Consider the following 16,972-nt stretch of genomic DNA (forward strand, 5'->3'; position numbering starts at 1 on the left):
TAAAATTATTTAAAAATAGTTCTAATGTGTTTTTAAGGTCATCTAGTAAAAATCTTATGGTGCTGAGGTGGAAAAAATATTTATTCATGAAAGAAAATTTTTTTTAATTAATAATAACAGTAGCTATATATATGAAAAAATTTAAGATAGTGTTGATGACAATGGTCGCTTTTAAACTTCGATATGAGATCTGTATTTGTTCGAATTTTTCCGGATTTTCCATTTTTTACAACTAAAGTTTGCAACTACAAACTTGGAAAAAAAATAAAATACGTATCATTACAATTAATATTATTCTTAATTTATATTAATTAGAGATTTTGTACACAAGATTTACATGTTAGTTACATATTTCATATACAACAATTAAGCTGTACGTTCTAATCCTGGTTAAAAAAATAATGTGCGTTCAGTTTTATGCTAAAAGACTGACCGGTTCTGTCCCAGGAAAGACTGACCGGTTCTGTGCCATGCTAAAAGACTGACCGGTTCTGTTCTAGGAAAGACTGACCGGTTCTGTGCCATGCTAAAGCGGCGATGTTACGAAAGTGGGAACGCCGAAACCCCGGGCGTGAGCACTCTCATTCCTCTCTGCTATTTACTTATATTCTACGTTTGTGGAGAAAGTAGTGGGGTAATGTTATTGGCGCGAAAGTACTGGAATAATCCAGGACGGGTGTACTACGAACTTTTGGTAAGTATCTACATATGTATATAGGTATAAGTAAATTAAATACATACAGATCTAACTTTCGATGATTGTATTTTCGTGAATTTCGTGGACGTTACCGATAATCCATGAATTTCGAATTTGAACATTGACTGAATTTTAAGAAGAGTGAGAATGGACCGGCGTGGCGGGGGTGAGAAAGAAAACTGAAAATTCGTTGATCGATAAATTGAAAGTAAATGTTTTATTTGAAATATTTTTTTACAGTGATTTACCGTTTACACGTTGAGATGCGATAAATATTTTAGCCATAAATTTCACGTTTACAAGTATAAGGGTAATAGGCTTTTCGTTAGCAGCAGCTCGGTTTCCTTGTATTTTATCTTTTGCTCCGTCTCGAGTCTTCTTCTTTATTTGTAAGGTTTTTGTGTTTTATTTTTTAAAATACACAGGCGTTTTGATAGCACTAATACTAATAGTATTGCCAATGAGGGCAAAGTGCCTTACAGCTAGTAAGAGTAATCTTATTATTGTCCAGAGCGATTATATTTATAAATTATATGTATAATTTTTTTGCGAACCAGTTTTCAGGAAAAAGATCTTTCGAAACCTTTTACACGAAAATGGAACCTTCCTACGGTAATCCTACGCGGAAAAAATCGAATAAACTGTAATCGATAAACGTCGACAAAATTGTTCTCGTTGAATTGCATTTTGAAACGCAAATAAGACGAAATGTGCGAAATTCTGCAGAAGAACGGATTTTGCTTATCTAGTTGAAGTTTGAAGGTACGAGGATCCTACTCTAAACTCCGAACAGAATCGTCAAAATGATTAGACGGTGTTTTGAACCGAATAAAACGATTCGTAAAACGTACAATTATCGTAGAAGAATACAGTTTCGACGTACACCTACGAAACAATGTATGCACCTATCTGGCAAAAGTTCCGATTGTTCGACCCATGTACCCCTTCTTTCTGTCCCTTTAGGCTAATCCATTCCGGCTTACACAGAGTTTCTACCTCTAATATTGTCCAGGATATAATTTTTCCATGTTATAGTTTTGTATATACGCACACATATTTGTATGTATTTATGTACATATACACGCAAGACGTATACGCATATACACAAGTGTATCGTATACATACATTACGCGTATTTGTACACATTTGAAAAATAGAATATTTTTAGAAAGACATTCAAAATAAAATAGAAATATTTTGAAACTTTGTCTTAATAATGTACAAGCAGTCTCTAGTTTCGGATATCAGACACCGATTCTTCAATCAAAGAATCTTGGCCAGGAGTATGACGATTCTCCATAACTGAATCTGTGCGATACACAACAACAATATAACGATAATTGCTACGCTCGCATGACACATACATTTGTACATACTATACGCTTACGCGTATATACTCGCGTATGTGCCACTCCGAGTGTCGCGTTGATATAGATGCGTGTTTGCTGGTGCGCGCGTGTGTTGCGTTCGAATAGAATAGATCTATACAAATAGTATGTATGTATGTTTGCGTGTATGCATGCACGTATGCAGGCATATGTAAAGTATTTGTAACCGGTCATTAGATCCGCTTGTTACGGTTTCAAATCATTCGGTCTGTATAATTGTTCTGAAGGTTTCATTTTGTACGCATCGTAATAGCCGAAAGAGTTTAATTCTCAGCACGAGATATGGTTTAAGCCACACAAATATCTGCATGTTGAACCTATTTTATTTTTTTTGCGATACGATTTAAAGATACGTTACATTTATTGTTTTTACGCGTATATCATATATCATATATCATATATGATATATCATATATCATATCGTATCGTATCGTATTGTATCGTATCGTATCGTATCATATCATATCATATCATATCATATCGTATCATATCATATATCATATATCATATATCATATATCAAATATCATATATCATATCATATCATATCATATCATATAATATCATATCGTATCATATCATATTATATATAAGAAAATTGACCCTTAAGCTTCTATCATTGCCGTGGAATTTCATAATAGCATAAGGCGTAAGAAGTAAGAACGTCGGAAAAGAATGAATCGTAGCATCGACGATATTCCGTTCGTTATTGTCTTTCCTTTGAACTTTTGTAGAGCACCAGAAGTGCGTGATACGTATCGATTTTGGCTTGAGGTTACAGACTACAGATTACAGGATACAGGATACAGGATACAGGATACAGGCTACAGGCTTCAGGGTACAGACTACAGGCTACAGGTTAAATGTTAAATGTTACAAGTTAATTATCCTTTGTCGAAAGCGAGTGGCAATCGATCGAATGCCCAAGGGTCGAATTAAAATCGCGCGTACGTGCGATCGATACGAGAAAACAAGAAACAATGCTTCCTTTCGCTCATCTCGTAGGAAATTTCTTTTTTCCGAACAGGTAGACCTCTCTTTTTTAACGGTTTATCTGCAGTTTATGCATTTCATCGTCATTACCGTAGTAATAGTTGTTCTTTGAACGTAACCGCGTCGATTGCACGTATCCGGTAACGAAAAATCTTCCTTAAGATTAATTATTGTCATTCGTATAGTTCCATTGATTATGCTTTGTAGTCTCTTATCTTAATTAAATATATATATATATATGTATATATATATATATATATACATGTATGCACATGTATCGTTAAAATTTTCAAAATATTAGTCTTTCTATTTTATTGTCCAAGTTGAAACGAGGCGGTGAAAATCAGGGCGCATCGTTTATACGATTCATAATGCTATCCCTCCATTTGATGCCAGCATCGATAGCTTAACTTTGGCCTTTGTTACAATTGTTAGAGTTATCTCTCGAGTGTTTCATCTTGAAACAAACGAAATCGAGGTTCGAACAAAGAATAAACAGCACCGTAAACAACCCGGAAGAATACCTTCTACCTATTTAACGATCTACGATCTGCGAATGTACGTATAATCGACTATCGAGTATGACCGAATTTGATCCTAGCGCGGGTACGTTAGTAACAGGTTGAATGCGAATACGAAAACCGAAACGTCGATTTAACACGTTGACTGCCATGTCACCCATATGTGGGTGACGGAATTATTTGTCCAGTTTCTATAATGAATTTTTACGTTAATATTTTCATTGTACCAAATTTGATTAGAATCTGTAAAATGCAAGAAAGTTGGAGGACTACTCAATATCATACATTTAATTGTTTTCAATTTTTATTTCATTAAATAACTCTTTGATTTTATGGAATTTTTTAAGTTTCTAGTGTGGCATTCAAAGTGTTAAAGTTCCAAGTGCGCGACGAAAGACGAGTAGAGCGCGAATTTGAAGGTATCGGGAAAATATGATTTTTCGTTTGGCCAGCCGGATAGTCGAATATATGTATAAACCAAAGAGAAAAGGAAAATTCCGGCTGAACGAAAACGGAACTTTACCAAATCGTTGGATGCCGTGAGCGGTGGCCAGTGTCGGAGATCGAAAAAGAGGATAGATGCTGCGGTTGCGGCTGCGTGAACGTACCAAAGGTATATCGTATCTTGTCAATTTTTGACCCCGTTTCCATTTACATTGTCATTTTCATTTCCATTTCCATTTCCATTTCCGATGCCGTTTCGACGAATTGAAGGATCGAGGGCTAGTCCGAGGCAAAATTAACGCAACACGTACTCGCGGGATTGCGGTCCGCTTCTCTAAAAGAAGAATAGAAGATTAGTTTGTCGATGCACGAGCAATTACACCGGAACGAAACGATCCGAAAAAAATCGGGGTTTATTATTACGCGAAAAATTTTGTGAACGTTTACTCACCGACCATGTCTGGCCGATATTCGGAATATTGTACGCGTATAGCCCAAGCTCGTCGTGCGGCTTCGTCGAGATTTGAAATATCGGTTTCAAGAATTGTTTTCGATGTGGCTGCATTTGCAATTGATCTTCGTCGTCCGTCGTGTACTCGTAACCAGATGTTTTAGCGGCCATTTCCTCGGCATTGTGTTGCTTCTAAACGGTTGGTTCAGACAATCATTTCCAAAGGGTTGTTATTCGATTCGAGAGTCGCGCGACGAGGGTCACGCGTTTTACGGCATTCCCCCGCGGAGATGGAAAATATTTGAACTCGGCCAAACGATCGTATCGTAATAGTCGCAATAATATCGTAATAATCGAAATAATAATGATAGTATGTTAACCTGTAGCTCGCGGGCTCGATCGGCGAAAAGCAGCTCCTTCAAATGCTCGAACCTGCCAGCCTGAGGCACTTGAGCCGGAGGAGGAGAAGCACCGGGCATTGTGCGGAAACTGGGGCGTCGGCTTATCCATGGGGAGTAATGATTGATCTCTCCGTAAAAAGGTTGATATTTGCCGTGCGGTCTCTGGGGATGTCGCATTCCGTTTCTCAATCTGCTTTCGCTCGGTACTTTATGCACCACTTTTCCGTAAATCGGGGTGCTACCTCCTGCGCGGTTCCGCGCACCACCTGCCAACAAGTATTTCTTCTAATTCACTCTCGTTTTTTTATTTTTCTCATCTCCTCTCGGGACGAGCATAGCTTCGCCACCGATAAGATAAGAGAAACGTACACGCGGTTCGCCGCGGTCTACATGCATCGACTACCGAAACAAGGTACATCCACGATTTTGTTCCAAGAGGAACACAGTTTTCCTATTGTCGGAGTTGTTTTAGGCGCGTCTCCGTACCCGTTTGCCGACTTGTCTCGAACCAAGTGCAATCGAGTAGAATCGAGTGCGATCGCGCGACCACAACCTTAACCAAGACAGCAACGAATGTCTTGGCAAAATATCGATTAGAATTTTCCGATACGCTGCCGCGGCACGCTACGCGCCGGTGCTCCTTTCATTTGGATCGTTTCGATCATTTTGGACCGAGTCGCGGCGTAGCTATCGGCGAATTATGTCTGCGTATCGCGCATGCTAGTTTTTGACCGTTTATGCAGTTTAGATCCGGTTTGATTCGAATGTACGCGCACGAAACCGTTCGAAACTCAAAATTATCCTACAGCAATCGCGACCGGCAGCGGGAGCGCAAAGCACGGTGAAACCGATCTTACCTCGATAGTTGACAGAAGGCTCGGCTCCTTCGGAGTAGGACTCCCTCATATCGAAATTCGCGACATTACTCTGTCGTTTGGTGTACCTCCACATTGCCCTCAATTCCTCGCACGTCGGCTCGGTCAGGTGCACACACTTCTCGCCGACGTCGCCGGTATTTCCCGACTGTGTCGAGATCGGATCGATGAATCGTATACCGGTCGCCAACGGACTGCTCGAAAACGCTAACACGAAAACGGTCCATACGGCTACGGTGTGCATTTTCTGCTCAACAAAAGTAACACCGATGCCAATTCGAATAATGAGATGTCGACGGCAGGTTCACGGTGAATCGGAATAGGTAGCGAAGAGCTAAGAGTGCGGGGAGAACGGAGAGGGGAACCAAGGGGATGATTCCGATACCGAACGACCTGAAACGTAGCTAGCTACAGCCTGGGACGGCAGCTGGAACAACCGAATTTTACGACTAACTCGCCGTTTGTCGATTCTCGTGGGATAACTTTTCAAAAACGACGTCGAATCCGATAGAAATTGCGTTTCTTCGACGAAAGTTGCAGCCGCTCGAAAACCATTCGGTAACCATATGGCGCAGGACGTCGAGAATAGTCGTCGCCGCGCCGTGTCGCGCCGGTGTACAGCTTTCACGGTACATCAAAATTTTAGCGATTCGTCGGTTCGTCGGTTCCGTCGCGTCGGTTCATTGATTCATCGATTCATTGGTTCATTGGTTCTTCGTAGATTAACGCGAACGGTCAGATTTTTCGAAATCTCTACATACAAGAAACTCAAGCCCGATTCGAGACCGGTGAATTTCCGTTGAATCGTAAGTTAGCAATGCCGATGTCGACTAATACACAATCGCAGTTTTATTTTTATCGAGAGCTCGTTTCGGATCTTATGATTAGTTGGCAAATTAATAGTCTCGCGTGTCGAGAAACAAATTCTTAGGAACAATAACAAGATTTCAAGATTCAAAGCCGTACCGTAGCGAGCATAGAGACTGGACGGCGACAGCTGTTCTTTCGTTTTCTTTTCGTTTACGGTAACAGGTTGGAACACCGAGGGAATTTCCATGTTCCCTCGGTACAGCGGTTTCGTTTCATAAGAAATTGTCTTTCGTTCGTGTCTTTTTAAGAAAGAAGAAGAGACTAGGGATCGTTACCTGACGAGGATCAACGATCGAACCAATTCGGACTTCTAGTATTTTCCGATTTTTCACGGAATTGACCAACGAATCTTATTGTTGTTTGTTCCTTTTTTATTGGCACGAGCACGTTTTTACCAAGAAACTCGATTTTCGGCAGGGAGAGAGAGAGAGAGAGAGAGAGAGAGAGAACGCGCGCGCGCGCGCGAGTGATAGAGGAACAAGTGGGATGGCAGATAGAAAAGAAGGTGAAAAAGATAAAAAGAGGTAAAAGTAAAAGTTGGTGCAAAGACGTGCAAGAAAGAAAAGGTAGAGTTTGCGACGGAGGGTGAATTCGTGTAAATCGTGTCAGCAATGAACCAAGTAAAAGGTGCGAGCGAACGAGCAAGGAACCAGTCGCATGAATGGAGCCAGAGGACACGCAGAGTTGACGAGGCAGACAGAGAAAGAGCAAAACAGAGAGGGTGCCAAGGATGGAAGGAGGTCAAGAGTGGAACGAGGAGAAACTGGTGAATGAACGAGAGTCGGATTCACTAACCTGCCAGTCCACGCAGTCCGGAAACCGACGAGCAACTGAGAGAGTTGCTGTCATCGGGTCGACTATTCGCCTTCCTTTCCACCCCCGCTTCCAGTAAACCCCTGCGTTTCATTCTCTCCCTTCCTTTTCCACCCTTCCCCTAGAACTCCCTGTTGGCCCCTGTTGCACCCTCTTACTCCCTTTTGCTCCATCTTGCTTCCACTCCTTTCGTACTTCTCTTTCTTCTGGTACTGTGCTCTCTTCCACGGTCTGTGGATTCGTGTTGCGTACTCTCCCGTCTTCGACGTTCCATGGATAAATCCATTTTTCAATTTGTTTTTTCGGGTCGATCTAACCGCTATGCTATGTTATTCGTTACGTTTCCGTTACCGGCCAAATACCGATTTCGCGAACTCTACCGTATTTTCATACGGGGACGATGCAACTGTTTTGTATCTCGCGGCGTATACTTTGGCTCATCGAACTATCGAACGCTGTGAATACGACAAGTTATTTGCCGGGCCGGACCGGGCCGAGCCGTTTAGACGAGTCGATTTTCATAGCAAGAAAAACTTTTCATTCGTATTTCCATTCCACTTCTGCATCCTTCTCTACTTTCCGAACAATCGAATACGAGAGATTTTCTTTGAATTCCGACACGAATTAAGAGAGAATCTATACGTGTACAGCTATGATAGTTGGGAAAAGCGACGAATCGAACCCCTTACGAACGTTCGAGGTCATGGTCCAGTCGTATCGAGATGAGTACTCTTTCGACAAATTCGTGTTCGACTAGTCGCAGAAGCTTTTCAATCGACTGTCTCGTTATCTTTTCATCGACGATCCATTTATCGCGGAAACGACGTCGCGTCACGACGAAAGAAGGGTGTCGAAGCACGAGCTCGTTAGCCTTGCTCTTCGCCTGCGCAACAAGTTTCTCTCTGGAACTGAAAACCAATGTAGCTTGAACGAAAAACGTTTTCTACCCTCGAATACGGTTTCGGCTGATAAACGACTTCTTGGACGGAACCGCGAATATCTTTCGTAGAGGCGTTAAAGTTACGAGAAACCTGCAATCACGAGCAAGAGTTGGTATTACGATAAAACCATTTGTACGCAATACGGTCTGGGTCAGGCGAGTCGTATCAATTTTGTGGGGGGAAAAAAACGGTACTGCTTGGACCAATAGCGTGTGCTAGTGCGAGAGACGGAAGGAAGGCAGGCAGGGTTGGAACAGCACACGCACCTCGTTGCTCGTTAACCACCCACGGAATTTGAGTAATCGAGCTACCGTGGGAGATGCCCGCCCCTTGCTACCCTGCTGTGAACCGTTCCCGTTACCGTTGCCGTGGCTCGGCGTTTCAAGGCCCCTTCCCCGTTTCCACCGCCGCCAACTACCCCCGAGAGCAGTCACGGCAGTGCGGCTCCTGAATGAGCAAAAGTGGGGGTAACCGTCTCCTCTGAACTACCCACGCAATCGATAGCAGCCTTGCCGTTTCTACTGAATGGACTCTGCCCTCCATACGCTATACGGTCTGCGTCGGTTTCGCTCGCTCGCTCCGATTCGATTCGATTCGATTCAATTCAATTCGAGCACATCACGAGCAAGCGCGCGTCCCTTCCTCTACAGCCTGGATGTTGGTGTTGGTGTTGGTGTCAGGCCGAATCCCTTGGCTCTTTGGCCCCTTGGCCCATCGACATCACTCTATCGATTACTACGCCCTTGCGTTCTGCGCGATCTTGCGGGGAGCCGCTCTATCGATTCGGTCAACCGTATTACGGTTCATTCATAAATCTTTCCTGGTTTTCATTCGATAGAGTCGTGCTCCTTTCTTCTATGGATCGTCCCCGTAAAATGCGCGTCCTGGACTCGAATCGAGCCATTGAACCCCATCCTCTGTCAAGACATTGGTCGCCCATTGATACTGTTTAACGCGTTACGGTTTACGGCGCAGTCCCTCGAAACCGTTGCCGCTACCTCTGACCTCCTACGCTTCAACCTCCGCCTCCGCCTCCGCGTCCGCCTCCACCGTCGATTCGATCGTTGGCAACGATAACGGCAACGATAATTGCCATTCAAAAACCGCACGTGCAAGCTGCGAGCCACGTCCTCGACGTTGTTGTTATTGCTCGGTAAGCGTATCGCTGCTTCGAAAAATATGGGATGCGGGATAGGACGATACACGAAAACCAAGCTTAAATAGTTAATAAATTTATTTATGACATTTCTGTTAAATACTGTACATTATTCCATTAGTTTTAAATGCTTGAATACGTGTACGAATTAATTGCTAGCAACCACTAGACGTCTACGAGAGAGTTGTTGTAAGCTATAAATAGTGATACGCGTTTCGAGAATCGGTGTAGGTTTCGGATGATGATTCGTCTTTTAATTAGATTCGCTCGGTGGTAATTACGCGAACCGGAATCGGATTTATCGAACGTGTAGCGGCGGCGTCAAAAAAGATATATAAGTGTGTACACAAGCGTTGAAACGTTGCGTTGAAACCTCATATCCGGCCACTCTTACGTTCTACGTTATCCTATGATACCGAAGCTTAAGGGAGAGTAACTAAGGCGAGAAACTTCTATAAACGTACGGGTATATTGCGAAAGATTGCAGAAACCTACGGGTTTACAGGTATACAGGTTTTCGCGTTTTCGGACGTATCTATTCTCCCCTGGGTTCCCTTTCCAATCCGTACGCCGCGATCGTCGTCGCGTATCGTTATTCCGTAACGCGCGACAAGAACGTACACACGTATGCACGTATTTTATTCGATTCTGTTCTACTCCAACAGTTTATTCCATTCCATTACTCCTTTGTTTTTATTACCTTCTCTTTTCGTTCTTTTTAAAATAATTAACTATAACGCACGAGAATCGTAAATAATATACGTTCGCGTATTAACGTTTCATGTTAATGGAACACCAATGTTACACCAATATTTTTATGACGCGAGCGTACGACGTGTGAGTGCGAGTATGAGCGTGAGCGCGACTGTGATCGTGAGTCGAGTGTAGTTTAAAAGGGACATAAAAAAGTCACGATTCGTAGAGTAAGTGTTGGTCCTTAACCACTGGTGGAAGATCATCTTTCGCTGCTCCAGTAACTCTTACCGATAACCTCTAGAAAGAAAGGTACAGTTGTTTTTGGGCGCGTACGGTGTGCGCGACGTGTACGGCTCGTCGAAGAAGCCTGCTAGTACTTTACCGTTGCGGTACGATACGATACAATACGATGTTATACGACACGGCCCCGACACGACACGACATGACACGACACGAGACGAGACAACACAATACATCACAGTAGGATACGGTGCACCTACTACGCACCAACCGTGTTGTACCTACCTGTACGATTGCTGCCGACAGGGCTACGACTTCGAGAATAACTTCTGCTATAACTTCGACGGTTGCCGCGGCCGTTGTGTTCCCTGCTGTGACTTCGACTCCTGCTTCTCGAGTAACTGCGATCCTTTCCGTTGCGACCACCCCTCGATCGCCATCGATTTCTTCCGCCTAAACGAGCACCAGTTCAATGTCATTGAAATAACGTCACGGCGATCGAATTTAGCCGGTTCGGCCCTTTTCGGGCTTGTCGGGCTATTTTAACGGCTTTTGCCTGAAAAAAGAATCTCGCAAAGCAAGGTACCTCTGTGTCTCCCGTATCCACCGCTTTTACTATCTGCAAGCTCCAGCAACTTTGGATTTATAACTTGATTCGCTTCTTTCAGTACCTGGATAAGGTCGTTGGCCTTGTTCGAGTTGTTCGGCGTGAAAAATGTATAAGCTGTACCGGTTTTTTGACGACGACCCGTTCGACCGATTCGGTGAACGTAATCTTCCGAACAGGAGGGATAGTCAAAATTGATGACAAACTTGACGTCTTCAACGTCTGAAATAAAGCACACGTATTAGCTGTGTTAGTTTCCAGAGATTACCTGTCTGTCTTACGGACAGACGTTCGAGTCGGGTAATTCCGATGTAACGCGGTACAATATAATATAATCTAATATAATGATATAATATAGTTTAATTTAGTTTAGTTAAGTTTAGTTTAGTATAGTATAGTATAGTATAGTATAGTATAGTATAGTATAGTATAGTTTAGTATAGTATAGTATAATATAGTATAGTATAGTATAGTATAGTATAGTATAGTATAGTATAGTATAGTATAGTATAGTATAGTATAGTATAGTATAGTATAGTATAGTATAGTATAGTATAGTATAGTATAGTATAGTATAGTATAGTATAGTATAGTATAGTATAGTATAGTAGAGTATAGTAGAGTAGAGTAGAGTAAAAGAGAGTGTAGTATAATATAGTGTATAGGAAATGCTGTATGTATATTATAGTTCGATCGTGAATTTTAAATCGAATGATTCTGTGTTAACACGCTCTCCAAAAACAGCAACGTTGGCTAACGAATCGATTTACTACCGTTTACAGCTCTATCCGAGCTATCATTTAAGTCTGTTTTTGTTCGGTATTTATTGCGAATCGCGGAATCGAATCGAGTCGAATGTCGTACGTGAATGTTTGCATTCGAATTTTAAAACGTAACGAAACCAAACCAAACGAAGCGACCCGAGAAAAAAAAATCAATTCAACTACTGATTTAGAGAGCGTTTTGACATACGCGAGCATAAAACTCAGAAACAAAGAAATGTTTTCGCAGAGAGACAATCCTGGTTCCCATATGATTTTCAACCGTATTCTTAGCAAAATTCGTAGACGCATCCGCGCACGAGTCGCGCGAGAAGAAAACGGAACCAGAATTGATATTGTAGACGTAACCTAATCGGTACGATAGTTAGTAGTAGATACGAGAGATGAGTACTTAATGACACGGTTTTCGCAAAGGATGTACGAGGATGGAACTAGTGTAAACTTAAGAAATGGCACATGAACACGCATATACGCGCGTGTTCGGTGTTTCTTAAGCTGCGAAATGCTTGAATCGTTTGAATTTCCTAAGCGAAGAACAAAAGAAAGTGAGTTCGAGAGAAAGAGAGAGAGAGAGAAAGAGCTCTTTTCTGATAATTGTTTCGCACGCTTGTCGCAGCTTATGAAACACTATGCCGTATGTTGGTCGTGTGAAAAAATGATGTACGCGCAGAGTCTCGTAGAAAATGTATATTTTGACGGGGCAAGTCTTATTCCATTTTCGGAAGCGAGTGTTGAATTTTTCAAGTAAATGCTTTTATACGTATGCAATCGACGCGTATCTTTTTCTAATCGACTCTGAGACTGTGTTTGCGGTGTGTATGTATGCGCGCGCGCGTCTACATACACATACGCTGCACCACATATATGTACATACGTATATGTGCATATGTGCATAGGAATATATATATATACATATATAGATACATAAATATAAATATAAATATAAATATAAATATATATATATATACATATGTATATATACATATATATAAATAGATAGATGGATGTGGTGTAACTGTGTGGATGTGTGTAGGTGTATAGATATAGCAATGAATTGAAGATTACTGTTATACTAAAATTAGGCAGTGGGTGAGTGTCGCTAGCAACGTACGGGCAGGGCCTGGCTGTTTGCGCTCGCTCCAGCTACAGCCTCCGCCACTCTGTTGCTACAGGGCACGCTTAGAGAGGCTCTGGCATCAGCTACCATGCCACCGCCTCATTGGACCGTTGTTGGGTCTGATTAGCTTGAGCGGCCAGCGCAGGGGATTCTATTCTGGCAACAACGACTTGGCCAGCCCAGATGGCGTACAGCGTAGCGTAGAACTGATATCCAGTATGTAGGAGGTAAAGTCGATCCCGATTTGGCCCAGACTGGCCCTTCACGGAATTGACGTATAGAGGCACGCGTCGCAGCCAGCGCAGACAATGCAAACCAGTGCACCACCGAACAAACAGGCGGCGGGCACCCCCAATTTGCTTTGCATTACCCGGCGTGGGCCTGCGCGCAATGTGCCTCTGCAATACAAACAAAGATCCAACCGCGTTAGCTACATGCTCACTTCGATGGCTTTCTGTGTGTTGATCAATATATCAATTGTTCTATTATATTTTTATTTTCGCTCCCTCCCACCCCTTCCCTCCCTCATCCCTACCCAGCTTCATTCCCCGTGACCTCTTTCTTTTCCCTTTTCTTCTGTAATACTTAACGAAACTCTACTCTCGACCCTTCACCATTTATTTTCCTTTCCCGTTTCCATTTTCACTTTCGCTTTTGCTTGTTTTCCTTCGACTATTTTTTCAAACAAATTTCAATAGACTCTCGAGTCTAGTCCGAGTACACGATTCCACGAAACAATCTCGGCAAGCTATTATAGAATTCACGACGATACCGACGATAGTACTGTTCTCGATCTTTTTCATGAAACATACAAATTAATCGAATAACCGCGCGGCTTGCCGATCGTTAAAACGTAATACAGATTCTCTGACAATTTCAAACTTTTTCTCTGATTCTCACGTTCAAATTGCTCAACATATTTCAATTAGGTACCTACAGCAAAAAGTGAGGAAGCAAAGTAACACAAGTATTAGAATCGTTAAATGAACCACGTTATGCTTTCAGAATATCGTATACGTGTATCTTTTTTATCCGACTCGAGCGCAAAATTCTTTAGTAGTATGTATTTAGATCTTTTGACAACGTTCGACAGAGTGATGTTACTCGTAACGCGAATCATCAGGAACGTCACGGGAAAGAAAAAGAAAAAGAAAAAGAGAAAGAAAAAGACAAAAAGAAAAACGAATAAACAAGAACCGAACAAACAAATAAAAAGAATCGAGTACTCGTTGGTATTATTTCGTATATGCGAGCGGTTTGTAGCAGGTAATCTGTTTGCTTGTTATTGAGCGATCGTATTACCGTTTCGGCACATAAAGTGGTCCAAGTCTCTAAATGAAATCAACGCGTACGCAACGAAATCTTGTTCCGCGTCTGAACGCGAAAGCGAAGCGAACGCTTCTAGCATGGTTCGCGTGTAGGTACTTGTCAATTCATCGGCTTACACGGGGTTATCTTTTACCGGTAACGTTAAAAGATTAAAAGAGTTTTCGTCGGAACAAGATGCGTTGCATGCCGCCGAAATTATTAAGCACAAATCAAATTTGTAGAGGAACGTGATTTGTAAAGTATTTCATTCTCCGTACCAAAGGAAAATGAGCAACGATGCTTGATCTTAGAATTTCATTATATTGCAACAAAATATCTTACTTACCGAGACCGCGAGCAGCAACGTCTGTTGCAACAAGAATTGGAGCTTTTCCCGATCTAAAATCTGAAAAGTGAGACCATCTTTTAAGAAAACTGTTGCGACCTTAACGTGGCCAATGGCTGGTTATAGTTATAGTTGACTCGAGTTCGAGTTCCGCGACACTTGCCTTGTAAAACCCAATCCCTTTCTTGCTGTGTCTTATCACCGTGTATACAAACGGCAGGCCAGCCGTCTCTCTTCATTTTCCTAGCTATTTCGTCCACTCTGCGTTTCGTTTCGATAAACACTATCGTTTTGTTCTCGCTCTCCGCCATTATTTCTTTCAGAAGCGTATTCAACCTACGAATAGAGGAAACAGCTATAACGATCGAGTCGGATTCAAATTAGGTCGAACGAACACCAACGCGATATTCGAATGGTTTTCCTCGACAACTTACTTGTTCTCTTTTTCGTAATCCTGACAAACGTCGATGATTTGTAATATGTTATGATTTGCAGCTAACTGCAGGGAACCGACGTTGATCTGAGCATAATCTTTTAAGAAATCCTCGGCTAGATTTTTCACTTCTTTAGGCCATGTGGCGGACCACATCAACGTTTGCCGATCTGGTCTAATTTGTTCGATAATTTTTCTAATTTGGGGCTCGAATCCCATGTCTAACATTCTGTCCGCTTCGTCCAATACCAAATAGGTACATCTTTTCAAGTTTGTACGGTCAGATTCCAGGAAATCTAACAATCTACCCGGCGTGGCAATAACGATCTCCACACCGCCATCCAAGTCCCTGGCTTGCGTGCCTTTCGGGGCGCCACCGTACAAACATGTGTTTCTGATACTCGACGAACGTCCGAAATCTTCGGCGACTTGTTGAATTTGCTGCGCGAGCTCTCTGGTAGGAGCCAACACCAACGCGATGGGTCCGTCCTTGCGACCCAATTTGGGTTGACTGTTGATATGCACGATTGCCGGTAATATGTAAGACAATGTTTTCCCAGATCCTGTTGATGCGATTCCAACCATGTCTCTTCCGCTTAAAGCAATCGGCCATCCTTGTGCTTGGATAGACGTAGGCTCGGTAAAACCTTGCCGCCTAGAAGTAGCAAATGACCGTTTAAATACGATAAATACAAGACTAATTCGAATGTAGTACTCAATGGATCCAACGATACTTGCTTAATCTCCTTGAGAACGTAGTCCGGAAAGCCTGTCTCTTCGAAGGTAAACACAGGATTCGGTATATTCTTTCCCTTGAGCGTAATCTCTTTCTCGCTCCTGTATTGCTCGACTATTCGCAGGTCACGATTTTGAACGGATTCGTGAGGTATATAAAAATCTTTCTTGAATGGTTCCAATCTGCTAAGATCCCACCGTGGCTTTCTCAAATTTGCTCCGGGTTGACCACGGGTGTTTCTTCCACCTCCTCGATCGCGTCCACCGCTACCACCCCAGCTTCTTCTGTCTCGTGGAGATCTGCTGCGAGACCTTGTGCGAGATCTGCGTCTCCTATCTCGATCGCGACTCCGACTGTAATTAATCGCATCATAGTTGTAATACGCAGTGTGGAACATTGTCGTCGTTCCACGAGCATCGAAACGATTGAAATCCTCGATTCACGCGTATTGCCGATCCTAGTGGATCGTCTAGTAGGATACCCCTGGTGGTTCGTTGTACGACTCGACACGCGAGATTTCTGACAAACTCGAGGAATCGAAGAAACATAGAAGGTTAGACGAAATCGATCGACGAAGCATCTTCGAAAGAGCTTTCGATCAACATTGTTTTAGCGTTTCCGCGTTATTTCGTATACAGACGCGGAGGCGATCTCGATTCGATGGAATTTTTCCAAGACGTACGCGTTTAGTACCACCGACTATGTACATCGAGCATATTGATAACACGTACTCCAAGGCATCCTGCAAATATGCGCGCATGGCTGGCTTACCTTCTGTAGCGACCCATATTCAATTTCTCCTCGGTTTCGCTCTTCTTCTAATGGAACGTTTCGTACTACTGGTAATAGTAATAGTTACTCGAACATAAAAAAAAGCCGCGAGATACTATGTAACTTGAAAAACTTGAATCCAATCAGAAGACGCAAATGAAAGCGGCTTCTACACCGCGAACGACACGACTACGAGAAGGGAAGATGGTATCGTAAAATTGGAACGCATGCGCGACACCAAAGTTTTACATACGTTTCACTTTAGATCTCGTGAAGTTTCATTGTCACCAAAAAATGGCAATTTGTGAATAACGATGATCATTGGTATGCGAAATAAACGACAAAAGCTTCGTTCGAGACAAGAAAATACATGTACATATATGTATA

At 42.5% G+C, this 16,972-nt stretch overlaps 2 protein-coding genes across 2 annotated transcripts; both read right to left on the reverse strand.

Moving 5' to 3' along the window:
- Positions 1-2,655: 2,655 nt before the first annotated feature.
- LOC143361020 (uncharacterized) lies at positions 2,656-7,550 on the reverse strand. Its single transcript, XM_076800589.1, has 5 exons — positions 7,435-7,550; positions 5,752-6,016; positions 4,874-5,160; positions 4,494-4,685; positions 2,656-4,376 (listed from the first exon to the last, which is right to left on the reverse strand). Exons 1-5 carry the CDS (start codon positions 7,486-7,488, stop codon positions 4,338-4,340), a joined length of 837 nt encoding a protein of 278 aa, XP_076656704.1. The 5' UTR covers positions 7,489-7,550; the 3' UTR covers positions 2,656-4,337.
- A 2,061-nt stretch (positions 7,551-9,611) lies between these two features.
- Positions 9,612-16,780, reverse strand: LOC143365555 (putative ATP-dependent RNA helicase DDX5). Its single transcript, XM_076805849.1, has 8 exons — positions 16,586-16,780; positions 15,817-16,167; positions 15,080-15,733; positions 14,809-14,981; positions 14,646-14,705; positions 11,072-11,314; positions 10,771-10,938; positions 9,612-10,542 (listed from the first exon to the last, which is right to left on the reverse strand). Exons 1-8 carry the CDS (start codon positions 16,600-16,602, stop codon positions 10,505-10,507), a joined length of 1,704 nt encoding a protein of 567 aa, XP_076661964.1. The 5' UTR covers positions 16,603-16,780; the 3' UTR covers positions 9,612-10,504.
- Between the last annotated feature and the right edge of the window lie 192 nt (positions 16,781-16,972).

Source organism: Halictus rubicundus, chromosome 1, assembly GCF_050948215.1.
Source record: "Halictus rubicundus isolate RS-2024b chromosome 1, iyHalRubi1_principal, whole genome shotgun sequence".
Lineage (NCBI taxonomy): Eukaryota > Metazoa > Arthropoda > Insecta > Hymenoptera > Halictidae > Halictus > Halictus rubicundus.